We start from the raw sequence: 16,244 nt of genomic DNA, 5'->3' as shown, positions 1-16,244 counted from the left end.
CTTACTAAAACCTGACACTACTTACCACGACTCAAGGATCCCGAACCACTGATGGCAGATATGCTGACATTGACGGCTGTTTGATAAAAGTGAAGTGCAACCATTTCGACGCTTGAACATCCTTGAACATCCCGGCTCCCAGGAAGACGTCAGTTTTCACAATGACAGTGTCACTGCAGCTGTTAAAGAGGCGATGCAAGGATGCGCGTGCTGTACAATGCTTTTTACTAAGTGATGGACATTGTACAGCACGCGTGTCCTTGCATCGCCCCTTTAAAAGCCGCAATGACACTGTTGTTGTTGAAACTGAGGTCTTCCTGGGAGCCAGGATTTTCAAGCGTCGAAATGGTTGCACTTCACTTTTTCAAACAGCCGTCAATGTCAGCATGTCTGCCATCAGTGGTTCGGGATCCTCGAGTCGTGGTAGGTAGTGTTGGGTTTTAGTAAGGCGTGATTATGAGAACCACCGAAGTTGGGAGCAGGCATGAGAGGGACCCACAAGAGACAAGGACAGGAAAAGGAAAAAGTAACCTTAGGCACTGTGATGAAATGTAGTAAATATAATGACGGATTGTTATTTTCTGTTCAATCTATGTATAACACTGTGAATATTTTATGTAACCTTTCAAAGTGTATTTTGTTAATTGACCTGAGTCTGACCTAGGCAAGTATCAATGGTCTTTTGAAAGTAGCCAGGCCCAGAGACAGATCTGGGAGTAGTTTGTGTATGCAGAGGAGTTAAGCTTAGCCAGGCAGAAAGATCAGAGGTGAGAGATTCCCTGAGGTGCCCAAACATATATCTTAGTGATAGATAATTTACTTCGGGAAAACTCAGTGTCATTTTGGGCATCCATCTGACTTAGGTGAAAAAAACAATTCCTAAGGTGGGGGGTGAAGAGCCCAACAAGAAATGGATTAAAAATCTCTTGTTTCAGATATCAGATTGTCCATTTCTTTGAGGAGGGTCTACCACCACTGAAATGTGCCATTCTTCTCAATGTGTGCTCCTCACACGCCAATTCCTGAACTTGTAAGTAGGGATTCTGGTTTTATTTCCTATTTTATTTTCTGAAACTCATTTGTGCAAACCTATTGTATGTCTGTTTATTACCTTTTTGTAATTATGCCTTGGAAACATTTTTCAGATTAAACATATTTTATCTAGAGTACTCTCCGTGATTCTTTGTGAACTTACGAAGCCCATGCTACATATGTATGTGATTTAAGTGTGAAACATTAATAAGTGGTTCTGGTGAATGTAAGGACACCATAATAAATCCTTTGTGGTGGCAGAAAAGGTGTATTCATTGCTAAGTGACTAAGTTGACACCAGTAACGGCCAGCTGTTCAGATTGCTGTATCAGGGACAGGCTGGGCGTTCGTGACAGGCACTTTATATAAAAGATTGTTAAATAATAAACAATCTGGCCAGCATTAATGAGGTGGCAGCTCACGACAGAGGCAGTGTAGTCTCTATTTGTTAATACAGTAATAGAAAAAACAGCAACAGCGGCACTTGTACTGGGGAAAAGTGTAAATAATAAAACCATGTAAGTCTCACAGGAGACAAATCTGAATTATTGCTATTAAATTGCTACTAAAAAATAATCGACTCCGAGTAACATACCATAATAATGCCAACTTGATACAGGGGCTACCGCGATTCCACACTTGAAAACACCACTTCCACTGCCAAGCACCATTGAGGTTACGTAACCACCATAAGACTGTAATAAAACGACACATGTTGGACAGGCCAGTCCTTAACACAGGAATAAATAACATGCTCTATACATTCACTTATTAGATTAAAGTACTTGGTATTTAGCTAAAATGTATAACTAGTTCAAAAAAGCAATTATTATGTTTTGAAATTCAAATAATATTATTTCCAAACTCTCAAATAATATAATTGATCATTTTTCATTGTTAAATATATTGATATTTTAAAAACTTATATTTAATAATATTAGCAAAAGGTTTTAAACTTGAAATCTTGCACAAGATAAAGAAAGACTAATTGCACTTTAAATTATAATTCATAAATCTCTAGTTAAAGTCTAGGAATTGTCAGTGGTCTCGCATATTAACCAGAGATCTTCAATACTGAAACCACTATTAAAGCACCTATATTGTAATTTTTTTATTATCATCAGAATAACTTTTTTTTTCTTCAGTTTCATAGTTTTAGGAATTGATTAGACAAAAATACTATTCCCCAGTAACAGAAATATTTAATGTAACCAAAGCCCAATAGATTCACTCATCTCTGTCAACTAGTCATGTTGACCCTTCATCTATACCAGTCAATAAAGGTTGACATTATGTTGAACATGCTGGTTCATCTCTGATCAGAGGTCTTCACCTTAACTCCATTTCTGATACCTCAATCCTAGGATTCCACAAGTACCATAAATGAATAGTCAAATGCTTTTCTTCATTAGACCATTAGAAATGTACTAATAACTAGTCCATTAGGACGTAGAAGAAAAGTATTTTATTAAGACTTACCCATCCCCAAATAGCTATTCTTGTTTCATCAACAAATCCCAATGATATGAAGTGCCTACAAGAAAAAAAATTCACAGCAATATTTTAATATGTATTAAGTAGTACAAACATAACCTTAAGTCCCTTTATCACCGACATGCATTGGAGGCAGCCATTTTGTGAATCAATCATGTAAATGTATTCTACTAATTCACTAAGAACCACAGATTTCACTGAGGATGAAGATTACACAGTCCATTGGAAACAGGTGTAATAAATAGCCATGATGCACATGCTACAGCGCTCCCTTCTGTACTAAAGCACAGAAAACTGTGGCACCATAGAGGAGGAAGTGCAACCAACAAGTGGCGGAGGACTAGCGAGTATGCGGGTTATGACTGACTGACTGTGGCGACCCACGGAACATCTCCCGCCCAGAGCACATGTTCCATACCACGCCCCTGACTCCAGTGAGAGAAGATAAGCATGAATAAAAACAGGAAGTAGCTTTCATTGATGCTTCATTGACCTGAAGCTTTCACAGAACATTGTCATTTAAAACAATAAAATCTTTAACATTTTCTTCAAACTACCGTCTGTAACATTTATTACCCCAGTATTGCCAAATTAACCTTGCGTAACAGATTGGGCGTTTATACATCATTGAAAGTGAAGATAAAAAAATAATTATATAATTGATTAAATGTTTCAATAAAGTTTTTATAGGAGGTGAAAGATTTAACTTGGATTGTTCAGAAAAATATTGTTCAGGGTTCAGGCCTACGGCTTTGCCAGTCACAATAGGCTTTAGCTTTATTACCAAGTTTCAAGGACATGCAAGAACTACAACTATGATTTGTAACAGTTATGTCCAGTTTCACAGGACATACATCCTTCTTTGCTCTTTGTAATATTTGCTGATGCCGGATTTTGTGTTTCACACTTGCGCGGTGCTAAAATGTCTACGTGACTGAAACATTATAAATATATGATGACTTGTCTTGATAAACTCAGAGCATATACTACATCCCACCTGTGCGTGTATTTAATGTCTCTCAAGCCGTTATAATATATATCTCATCTGATCACTGACTACTTAAGAAATATCGCTATCATCAAAAACAGTAGAAAGTTATATTTATCCTATTTAAGTAATATCAATATAAAATGTTTTGCATTACCTGCCCACATTTCTGCACATAATAATAATTACATTGATTTTATATTCCAGTTTTCAGTCCTAAGACAAAATTCTCACCTGGCAGCAGCGATCTGATCTTCCACCTCTACGGTCCCCAGCCGCCGATATAATTGGTGCATGATTTTATCACCTTGATATCCGCTCCCTCGACCATCAAAACTGGCCACAATAATCTTCTCTGTACTGGCAAGATATGTAGCCCAATTTAACCTAAAATATTGATCAACTTTCTGACTGCAAGGTCCTCCATATCTGTAAGAGTAAAAGAAAATGGTAAAGTTTTGTTTTTTTTCAAGTACAAATCACGTTATCGGGATTAAGTAAAATGAAAGTAATGGTAAAAAAGAAAAAGTTGAACAATGAAAGCAGTATTTTTTCAGGGCCCACGATTGTGTCATGTATATAATGTACACACACAGAAAACTGTACAATGGTACTGTGCAAACCAGAAAACCTGTCATGACACCAGTCGTTTAGTAAAGTTTTATAGTACTTACACATCAATCAGTAAGGGGTATTTCTTTGATTTGTCAAAGTGAGGCGGTAAGGTCAACTGATACCACAAACCTAAAAGAATATATATAGTCATAAGCATAAAATGACCAACAAATGAAAAATAGTTGCATCCATTTGATCATTACAAAGACTAAGGACTAAAATGTGGAAGAAACATGACAGTATATATGCAGAACATTTTTGCTATTCATGAGGCCACAGTATGGTTGGAGGCCACAGAAGGATTATATCATAAGGTTAGGATACATGCCGCTGATCGTGCTTTTGACAGTTCCCCCTTGTGAGAATAATTTCCTTACAAGACCTTTTCTACAAGAGGTAATGCCATCTAATTGGGGATCAAAGAGGGTACAGATTGATGGACCAGTGGGTCTTTCTGCTGTCCTGTGGAATTCATACTAAGTTAGGGCTATGGCCCTTGGAAATATATGTACCTGAACTTGAGATACATTTGACTGTGTGCTGTCAAGCTTTCAACATCCATAATTAAACTGGTCACATACAGTAAGATTTTGGTTGATGGATCTGGTCAATACTAGCTTCAAGTCTAACCGTTGTATAGCATGTAGCCCCAACCTAGACAACCAATATCCATTTTTTGTTGGAATTCATCCAGCAGAATGGAAAATCAGGTTGGCCAAGACTTATCGATGCACAGATGATCATTGTTTAACACTTAAATACTAGGGTAGTGTTAATAGGCATTTTCCATTGCATTCTGATAATATTGGATCATTATAGTGTAACTTGATCTGCGTAGTTTAGCACTCAGTCTGTGTGTCCAAATTATTCACAGATCTGTCTGGATTGCAATGTTTTAATCAGATAGGATTGTAAAACGTGTCATTAACATGATCCCATTCATGCAGAATTACTAAACAAAACTGAATTAATTTGACAAACTTTACACAATGTGTGGCTCCATTCTATAAAAAGCCAATTGGATGCAATATGATTTGATAGAAACTCAAGCTGGTCAATGACCCCGACCTGAACAAAACTGATTTTATTGACTAAAATTTAAGGAAAAGTTGTGAGCAGCTTCCATTGCAATTTAACCACATTCAATCTTTGCAATCCAATGAGATCTGTGCAATGATGATCCCCAATTTTTTTCTCAGGCAGGACCTTATTGTAATATCAGCATAATTCTCCAGGTGTGGAGTCAATGGTCCAGAGACACCAACATAATAATACAGCCCAGTGGAGGGACAACATTTTCAGTATAAATACTTACTCAATCCATGAAGAGAAATATTATTTCTTTCTTTTGTGGGTAGTTGAATATCATCAAGCAAAGTTCCTAATTCTTCATTACTTTCGAAAATTTTCATTTCTAAAAGAGAAAGACAAGAATTCATTTATAATAATATTATGAATGGTTTTAGACTAACTTGCATCTGTGCACATATAATTGTATGTACTTATGACAGGGCTCCTTGGGGCTAATTTCTGTGATCAGAATCTTACAAACAAGACATGAGGTCAGCATGGGGAGAAAAGTGCCCAATGAAAAACAGATGCTGGGCGTATTATTTTTTACATCTGCTGTGCTCTCCTAGGGCCTGATTCATTAAGGATCTTAACTTGAGAAACTTCTTATTTCAGTCTCCTGGACAAAACCATGTTACAATGCAAGGGGTGCAAATTAGTATTCTGTTTTGCACATAAGTTAAATACTGACTGTTTTCTCATGTAGCACACAAATATCAGTGTACAAATAAGCTATCAAGTACTAGCCCACAGTGTAGATGGAGTAATGACATAAACAGGGGATTCCCAAAAGCTATTTGCACAACCAATAATGTCTCCGCTGATTTTTGCTTCTTAAATATATGTTTACAGGCTGGATGCCATTAACTGCTACGGAGGGGGGGGTGAGGCTTGTCCTCTAGAAACAAGCTAAGGATACATGCTCACAGGTGTTTTAACATGTCCTGGTGGTGTATTTACCTTCACAGAACGGTGAATGCAGCTTGAACGCTTGTCAATGTAGCTATCAATAGAGGACTATGACAAATGCAGTAACAATACTCATGGCACCATTATGGACACAGGGTGGACAAAAAGTGCATCCAGCAATGTTCCTAGCACATCTGGGGGTATATTTACCAAACTGCAAGTTTGAAAAAGTGGAGATGTTGCCTATAGCAACCAATCAGATTCTAGCTGTCATTTCTTTAGTACATTCTACAAAATGAAAGATAGAATCTGATTGTTGCTATAGGCAAGATCTAAACATTTTCAAACCCGCAGTTTAGTAAATATATCCCCCGTGTTTGTTAAAATTTCTCACTATTTCAACAAGAATTCAAACAGCATTCCCCTTTGGAAGCGTAATGCACAAGAGCGTAACTACCAGAGGTACATGGGTTGAAGTCGCTGTGTGGTCACAGCTGAGGGGGCCGTCTTCCCTGTCAAAACACCATATACATGTGAGTTGTTCCTACTGAGCAGTACATGGTGGATCCTCACCAAATTTTTGCTGTGGGGTCAACAAACGTCTAGTTAAGCCTCTGGATATGCATCGTAGTTGAATGTTTAAAGTTATTGTTATTACTGCATTTGTCCTATAGACATCATAGCGCATCTGATACTGTACAGAATGTTGTTTGAAATGCAAAAGTCTCCGCTGTGGCGATTATCTGGGAAATTCTGAATCACTGCTCTGCAGATACTGTAATCTCTCCTATGACTAGAAAACGTGAAACAGATAATTACCGGTATCATCGGTGCTATTCTGAAGAGTATATATAGGGATTCCTGGCCCTGTTCAGGGGGGAAATAGACAAATTATGGTAAGACCTCAATTTATAATCATCAACAGTCATCCATTTTACTGAAAAACTTGTATCAATATACCCATGTTTACATTAGAGCCTCTTAAGAGCATATCCTTTGCCCATTTACTACCCCACCACTTTTACACTGAATACTCGTTAGCTTCATCAGTATTATCACAGAGCAGAATATAACGTCACCTTCCTTTCCTTAGGGTGGTGTAACACAGGCATTTCATAAATGTATTAGGCTGCGGGTTTGAAAAAGTGGAGATGTTGCCTATAGCAACCATTCAGATTCTAGTTATCATTTATTTAGCACATTCTACAAAATGAGAGCTAGAATCTGATTGGCTGCTATAGGCAACATCTCCACTTTTTCAAACCCGCAGGTTGATAAATTTACCCCTAGAGCTATTTCAGCTATAGGAACAGGTCAGATTTTACAAGCATTCAATTTGCGGCTGAAAAAGCTCTGAAGTTTTCAAGTCAACTACTTAATTACACAGTTAATGTGTGATAGGCTCTGCTAGAATAAAACATTTTCCTTTTGAATAGCGTTTGACTTTATCCCTTTTCACACTTCTAAAACGTTACAGGTACATTTTAAAAAATCTTAAGTCACTTTTGTCATAGTCTGTGTTTAAAATGAATCTCGGACTATAGAGAATGGCGATATGGGCAGGCTTTGTAGATGTCAAACATATGGGGATAGTGAGCCCTTTAAGCTGATCGAAGTGTGTCAGATGGTAGAGCAAAAGTCTTAACTCCTCTCCTTGACTGAGGGCACGAGTGATGATCTGAGTATGCTATCCGAACGGAGGGTCCACTCCAACCACATCAAGGGGCGAGTGCGGACAGCTTACCCTCCATGGTAGCTGCCAATGTAGACCTTGTAGGATGGAACAGGTCTCCCGGCTGTTAGACAAAGGCTCAGGTCTAGTAATATCCAATAAGTGGGAGTAGAGTACGGATCTGACATCCTAGTAGACAGCAAGGTTTATGAGAAACCAACATAGATCTCCGGCTGCAGATGAATCAATGTAGCACAATCCGCAATGGGCACAGAATCCCAGGTGTACGAAGTGACGAACAAACAGCTAGCTGGAACAGATCAATAATCACTCTTCATACGAATGCTATCAGAATATGTCAAAGGCTTGACGCGTTTCTTTACCATTATGTAATTTCTACCATCTGACACACTTCGATCAGCTTAAAGGGTTCGCTATCACCATATGTTTGACACCTTCAAAGCCTGCCAATATTACTATTATTTTTGCATTTATGTTACATTTCACACATCAGCTAGTAAGGTCTCATTCATATTTATGCATGCATGCATTTGTTTACTCAGCACAGCAGTCATGATTTATATATATGTATGATTTTATTGTGCATTTAATTATTTTTTTATATATTTAGATCATCTGTGTTGGTGGCCTATTTGACAATAGGGCTCGGGCCACTCTTAGCGTTGTACTGCTATTCTGCTGTTTGCATTATTTGTTGTGTGGGGAGCTCATGTTTCCCCCATACAGTAGCGGGAGTTACCTGGCTTTTATTGTCATTAATTATCAATTTCATCAGCTTTTCATTTAAAAAAAAATAAAAATATTAATTCTCTATTTTGGTTGAATGTAGTGTCAGATCCAAAGGGGGGTGATCGGGGCAAGCACTCCTCCCCCCCCCCCCCAGCAGCTCTCCATATAGCGGCCAACAGAACCGATCCAAGCGAAGGACAGGGCGGGGGTCAACCAATCAGAGTGAAGGAGAGGCATGACTATACAAAATACCCCTGACCCCCTAAAAAGGCTAGGTCTGCCTCTGGTTGAATAAATATATATATATATATATATATATATATATATATATATATATATATATATATACATACACACACAGTGTGTCATTAGGAGGGTGTTAGTTTATTGTACACTTTTTGATGTTTAAAATTAGTTATATGTTTCATGAAGGTACAGAGTCGCTTCGCACCCTCTGCCACCCAAAATTTGTCTACTGCTGATTATAAGCAAAAACAATACATTCCTGAAATATGTAATTCATGAAATCAAGATGAATATTGGAAAGGCTCCATCTTTGTCGTTGCCTAGAGGCTGTGCTATTGCGATGGGTGTTGTCAAATTTATTAGGAAAGCATGTATCACTCATATAGGGGTGATATTTGGTAGTGTACAAATGCAAATGTATTATTTAAAGCATACTGCACAAACTCATGCAGGAAGCAATGCACATAAGACATTAATACTTACCATTGCAGTTCAGAGAATAATACTTTCCATTTTTACTGAAATATGCAGAATAATGCTGACATCGCTCAGGACGCAGGTCACAGGTAATACATTTTCGAGTATTAGGGTATTCCAACTCTATCCTGTTGAAGGAGATTGTAATAATTGCTTGCAATAAAGAATTACATTTTTACATTTAAAATCAAATTTTAATTTTAATTATTTTTTAAAGCTTGCAATAAATAATTCAATTTAAATGACTTGTTCCTTTCCTAACCAATGTTGTGGATTGAGTAAGAGCTGTGCAGTGATGTTTACCAACCACATATACATGTTAAGCTTAGTATGATATGACGTACTCGTTCTCCACACAGTATGCAGAATATAAGACAAACTCGTTGCCGCTTTTAAACTACTAGCATTACCCATAAACTGGTGATATTGGTATTAATGGAAAACTCATGGGGGGGGGGGGGGAGAGGGGTCTTTGACAACACCAATGTCTGTGCAAAAAGAGACCACCCAGGGAGAAGAGCGGATCTTCTGTACTGGTCTATTGAGCCATCAAGGGAAACACTGAAATGCGAAATCGCGGGAGCGCTGGTAATTACGATTTTGCATTATTTAATCCAACTGAAAACTATTTTTTGTTTGTTTTGAGTTTAATTATGCTTTAAGCAAGAGGTACCTAAATTATAAACTCTTAACTGTAATATAAGCATTGCATTTACAAATGTGTGTAACTAAGAATTCTGCATTTTTATATGTACAAGTAGAAATAGAAGCTTTGTTAGTGGCTAACTGCATGGAGCTGAGGGAGTTTTCTCTGTATTTGCTCCTTTCAGGGAATCCCCACCCTTTCAAGAACCTGCTGTTAGCCTATAAATTGATTGAGCAACTTTCCTTTCTGTTCTGTTTGTAATATTAGCACTCAGAACCAATATTTGTATTCTGAACACTAAAATTCACATTTCAAATATCAAACTAAGTCAAGTGCTGTTCTTCAAAATCACTAGTTAAAATGAATCTTTTTTTTTTTCGGTTTCCAAACAGTATGATTTAAGAATTGAACATCAAGCTGCATTTTTTTTTTCAAACTGACAGATGGCAAACGGCAATGTTGGTTTTGAGGCCTGTGATTTATACAAATGGGGTAACGTATGGAGCGGCGGATTACAAAACTGCACGAAAAAGCAAATTTTTGTCACTGGTGAAATTAACATCAAGTACACTTGCACAAGGCTAGTGAGACGATTAAACAAGGCTCCCAAAAGGTGTTTCTTAATGATACAAAATTGGACACATATTTGCGTCTTTTTAAACCAGTTCGCTTTGGACTTTATGCATACAGCAGATTAATAAAAAATGTGGTTTGTGTTTGGAAACCCCATCTGATTAATGGTGGATTTAAAATCACATCAGAAACTGTACTATCATACATCCTCCAAATGGGTTAGGAACATTTACATATACATACATGGTAAAATTTTCCATCTTTTTTATCTTGCATAATGACATTTTATTGTAGAATAAAATGCATGAGCCTTATATGATGTTACTTGCTATTCGCTGCTAGACTTCAAACTTACTTGTAAAGATGTCGTTTTGATGGAATTTCTTCATTGCTTATATAGTACCTAAAAGACAAAGAAAACATAGCTACTTTCTCTTTTTTTAATATCGTTTTCCAAAATGACAGTTATTATTTTTGCATGGGGCATTTATATCATATACACTATCTGTGTGTGTTGTTGGACAAGCATTTCTTTATTTTTAAAGTGATCTGTATCACGTTTATTTCACTTTTTTCTGTATTTAACAGAAATCGACAAAATCTACCCGTAAGCCTCTCTCCACTGATCAGTAAATTTGTAGAGGCCAAATTCCCAGGATGCCAAAGGCTTGGTAGGTACACATGAATTCTATGTATTCTCCAGTCTGAAAAAAATGTATCTGACTGGGGCATATCCATTGTGTCAATTGAAGCTGATTGGACAAACCCTGGCAGCGGTTCAATCAGCTTCAACAAATGCCCTGGTTAAATCTTGGACAGATACATCATGCTGATGGCTTTGTGCCCGGAAATACATTGAGCTCAGGCCGCATGATAAAAGGACCTCAGAAGTTTTACTAGTTTGAGAGGAGAGGTTCTTTCAAGGGGGAAAGTGTTCTAAATGAAAATTTAATAACCCAATAACTTGAAAGTCACAACTTTCTTAAATTACTTAAATTACAATGATAATGATCATAGGAGACACTAATAATTGTGCACAGTATTTTAATGACAAATAAAATACTTATTCTTTTACTCACATATAATTATCAGTTATTTTAGATATGCTGGTCACTTCATAATTCCCTGAGGTTATTGGAACTGCCTCCTAAAGATCGAAGAAGAAATTCGGAATCAGAGCTGGACATGCAGTGTCAGTAGTGTAAATCACAGTACAATGAGCACAATGATCAGCACCATGGTGCATTCCTAGTACGCACAATGATTTCTCAGACAATGCATGATTGTGTATTGTCCTAGACTCAGTGGTGGCCTTGTAGGATATCCAGTGTGGCCCCAACCCACTTGAGGAGGCAGGTTATTGGTACACCCATTGTCCCCTTTGACCCACACTCACCTTATGGCTTTCCTGCCCCCATGGTTCTCTCTCTATTCTTTCTACCAACCTCTCTATGAGTTTTATCTCTCATTCTCTATCCTCTTCTTCACCTTTCTCCTCACCTCCCATCTCTAGTTCTCGCTTCCCTATCCCCTTCTCTGGGTTCTCTGTTATCTCCCTTCTCTCTGGTACTCTCTCCACTCTCCCCCTCGCTGGTTCTCCATCCAACCCTCTCTGATTCTCTCTAGGCCCTCCATGGTTCTCTGTCATCTCTCTTCTCTCTGGTACTCTCTCCACTCTCCCCCCTCGCTGGTTTTCCCACTAACCCTCTCTGATTCTATCTAGGCCCTCCATGGTTTTCTGTCATCTCCCTTCTCTCTGGTACTCTCTCCAACCCTCTCTGATTCTCTCTAGGCCCTCCATGGTTCTTTGTCTCTCTCTTCTCCCCCTCTCATATGCTCTCTCCCTCTGGTTCTCTATCACCCCTGTCTGGATCTATGTCCTCTTTCCAGCCCTCTCTTCTCTTTCCTCCTTCAGTTCTCTCACCTATCCCCTCTTTGATTCCCTCACATTTTCCCCCTCTCCAGTTCTCTCTCCTTTCCCTCCCTCTCTGGTTCTCACTTATTTATCCCCTCCCTGATTTTGTCTCCTCTTCCCTGCTCCCCATATCCTGTTTCCTCTTCTCCCATCCTCTCCGGTTCTGTCAACTCTCCCTCCGGTTCTCTTTTCCTCCAGTTCTTTATGCTCTCTTTCTCTGATCCTCCCTCCCCCTTTCAGTTCTCTCTCCCACCAATTCTCTCTCCCTCTGGTTCTCTCCTGCCACCCCCCTCTGTGTTTTTCTCTTCCTCTGGTTCTCTCTATTGTCTCTCTCTCCCCATTTGGTTCTCTCTCCATTTTTCCCCTCTCCTTTTCTCTATTCTTCCAGTTTTCTCTCCCTTTGGTTCATTCTCCTCTCACATCCTCTCCCATTACTTACCCTAAAACCATAGAAAAATACGTGCTTGTAACCATTTGAGTTGCTGATGATCTTGTAATATTTTGTTGCTGATGTGAAATAAGGACTGCTGGGCTGGAACTAGGAAAAAAGGGAAAGTTTTAATAATAGTCATAATAAATGTAATTTTTACACCCCAGATCCTGATCGGATGCAGGGTTTAATGACACAATACACAACGTTAAGACCCGCCACGCAATGCCATGAGTCACAACAGCTGAATGCAAATATGACTGCGCCTGACAGATGTTGTACGTACATAGAGCCATGCATAATAATATCAATAAATAAACAATTACTACTTACATTTCCAACCCATCCGGTAGTACTTTCCTCATAAGTAGGCTGGATTATAGAGAAGCAGACACAAATGAAAATTAAAAACAATATAACAAGACACACATATAGTTTTCAATGAGATGTCTAATTCTGGCTTTGGAGAGTTCTAAAAGTTCTTACGTGTGAAACTGACTTGTATCCTATGTGTCAAGCTTTATAGGATTTAATTTATTGTGTTATACAAGCCTTATACAAGTTTTATTAAATACTTGGCTTTGTTATTCTGCCTTTCCTCTGTGCTTTTTAACAATGTATTAATATCATTAGGTTGTTAAGGGCAGATTAGTGTAAGATCCTCAACTGCTAGAACCGCTTTGCAAGATGTTCACCTTTAGTAGCCCCCTTTCCAAGGAACTTGTTACGTTCCACAGTACTCGCTTGCCCCCAGGACGTAGGCTCAGATAGTAGCAGTTGTACTGCAACCAGGATATATTAGAAGAACTTTGAGCCAGACAGACAAGTGTTAATGTGGATTAGTCTTGTACTTGTCTGATGGAGTGGACAGCACACGGCTGCAGGTAGTGAGCAATCAGACTGTAAATAGCAGAACTCTGAGCCAGACAGGCAAGGGTTAATGTGGAGGGGTCTGGCAATTGTCTGATGGAGTGGACAGCTCACTGTAACAGGTAGTGAGCAACCAGAATGTATTTTTCAGAACTCATTCAGACAGACAGACAGGGATCAGGAGTAAAGAAAACAGCGGAATCCTTTAAACAAGCCAGGGATCAAGGCAGGTAGAGATATGAGAGCAAATCCGTTAAACAAAGCCAAGAGTCAGGAGTGGAGAAAACAGCAATTCCTATAAACAATCCTGGTCAAACACTGATCCCAGACCAGACCCAGACCAGGTCAGGATACAAGGCACTTTAGGTCAAGAAGAAACTAACACCAGCATTGGTATGCTGCCAGTAAGAGGTTTATAAAGGCAGCAGCACAAATCAGAACTGTAGGATGATCAGCTGCATGACTGTGGTAGGTGATTGCACACTTGAGGCTGCCAGGCTGAGAGCTGAAAGAAGCTTGCAACTATTTACCTAGCAACCAGCTGAATCAGTGAACTGCAGGAATGATCCTACACATAGTAGTAGCAGTAATTGCACAGATGATAGATCAAACAAACAGGAGAGATCCTATTTCTTAACATAGGTATATTTGTTTATTCTCTCTCCTTAGGGATACACCAAGAAGCTGTTTATTTAGGATATAGTTATAACCAATGATCTGTCATACCCACAGGCAAAGTGAGCAAACACATCTGCCTGATGATATGAATAAATGATTAGAAAGTACAGAAAAGAGCTAATATAATAACTATGTATTCATTAAAAGTCGGAGTATTTAATTGTGACACATTTGTGAAAATAATTATCCATCAGATATATGTTCCTAAATGTTGCATTCACAGTTCAAATACTCATCTTCTTGCCCAAAAATCTAACTTGCAACGTACCCCGAACTCTCAATCGTCCTTCTCTTGTGCTTTACTGTGCATATAATAATAAAATTCCCCACATCCACATCCCCTATGTTAAATTTATACATTTATTCATAATGTTATTTGAGAACACATTGCAAAAGTCTCTAAAAAGATAATCTGATCTTGAGAGGAACAGAATGAGTGTTTATATCTCCCAAAACTAATTTATTACAATAAAAGATATTTTGCCTTAATACATTTACAATAGGCAGACATTAAATGTACATTTTGGCAGACTTCTAAATACAAAAGGTCATCAAAATACAGAACTTATTATACACATCTACAAATAGCACTAAAATATGTAAATTACTGGGTGGTGCCCATGGTGCTTAGTAGACCTGTTTTTAGGGGCTGGTAGAGGTTGGCGGACGGCTGCTTTCCATTCACAACACTTAAGCCAAACGTATTTTCATTCATCAGCAAAGAACAATGAGCTGATGGAATGAGGAAAAATAACAGAGGCAAGCATAGTGGGACTACATTGTGTAGGTAGTGTTATATTATCACTATATTCCGCTGGAGAAGCTACAGATAATGGCAGGTGGATGGGACATGGATTAGAGCACCAACGGCTATGTGCCTACATGATCCAGTGATGTAAACCTGGCATGGGTTGTGCCAAATATACAATTTTGGAACCCATTTGAGGGTTTTGTACAGGGGCATAACAGAGCATTGCCAGGCTCCATAGCAACCTCTCAATCTGAGGAGCAGAAGATGCCATCCCATCTCCCACCTGCTAATATAAGAAGCAGCGGGGTAGCTTCACAACACCCAAGGTGGGGAGGGGCGTAGGGTTCCCACAGAGCTTCTGTTGTAACTTTTAAAGCTAACCCCATCACAAACTGTAGCAGCACCCTCCCTGGGAATATATATACAAGTGTGAGATCTGTAGAACTGGCTTAGGATTTATCTGTAATATGTTGAAAAGCCGGAAAAGGATCCTGGGGTTATGGATGGAGAGTGAGGGAGGGCTCCATCTATTAGGCCCATTAACCGGGTCTTCCAAGTTATCAGTGATTCTGCGGGTCATCAGTAGTTGCACCTGAGTGGTGCAGGTAAAAGACTGTAAGACAGCTCAGTCAGTCTCTTACTGCCTGGGAACAGGGGCTAAAGAGTCTCTGTGAGAGAAAGCCCGACATCTGTCTGTAAGTAAACTGTGCTGAAATCTCTTTTTGTTTTGTCTTAGTTTAGTCAGGAGTGACAAGTGTTTAGTTAGAGCCGGACGGTAAGGTGTTTATTTTGTAGTTTTATTTTTGTTTTCTTACTGAATAAAACTGATTGAGGCTTCTAAGTCAGCCTGGGTAGGGGCTTGGTGATACCACTCTATCTTCCTGGACTCAAAAGAGCAGAGCAGGAACCTCTTCTGGGCATCTGAGCCATCTTTTGAGAGTACTATGGGGACTTTGCGGGCAGCAAGGTCCTTGGCGGAGGGGTGACTCGGCCTTGCTGGTTTCCCCTCACTGGGCACACTGTAGTTACGCCACAGGTTTTGATCATACAAATTTCATTATCAGTGCCAAAGTAGGAACAGTCTAGAAAACAAAAGAGGGGCAGGGAACTCCAGAGGTCTAAGTTCT

General features: G+C 38.9%; 1 protein-coding gene across 2 annotated transcripts in view; it reads right to left on the bottom strand.

Moving 5' to 3' along the window:
• DPP4 (dipeptidyl peptidase 4) overlaps positions 1–16,244 on the bottom strand; it is an 88,827-nt gene that overhangs the window by 8,052 nt on the left and 64,531 nt on the right. For both annotated transcript variants that reach the window (XM_075180756.1, XM_075180757.1), the window contains 11 exons: positions 13,152–13,190; positions 12,828–12,926; positions 11,553–11,620; positions 10,829–10,876; positions 9,261–9,382; positions 6,929–6,976; positions 5,445–5,543; positions 4,189–4,258; positions 3,749–3,943; positions 2,512–2,566; positions 1,628–1,727 (listed from right to left, as the gene is read on the bottom strand). In XM_075180756.1, coding sequence (XP_075036857.1) covers positions 1,628–1,727; positions 2,512–2,566; positions 3,749–3,943; positions 4,189–4,258; positions 5,445–5,543; positions 6,929–6,976; positions 9,261–9,382; positions 10,829–10,876; positions 11,553–11,620; positions 12,828–12,926; positions 13,152–13,190 — 943 coding nt within the window. The remainder of the gene's footprint in view (positions 1–1,627; positions 1,728–2,511; positions 2,567–3,748; positions 3,944–4,188; positions 4,259–5,444; positions 5,544–6,928; positions 6,977–9,260; positions 9,383–10,828; positions 10,877–11,552; positions 11,621–12,827; positions 12,927–13,151; positions 13,191–16,244) is intronic.

Source organism: Mixophyes fleayi, chromosome 7 (genome assembly GCF_038048845.1).
Source record: "Mixophyes fleayi isolate aMixFle1 chromosome 7, aMixFle1.hap1, whole genome shotgun sequence".
NCBI lineage: Eukaryota > Metazoa > Chordata > Amphibia > Anura > Limnodynastidae > Mixophyes > Mixophyes fleayi.
The sequence above is the reverse complement of the archived record's forward strand: the minus strand, read 5'-3'. Positions and strand labels throughout refer to the sequence as shown.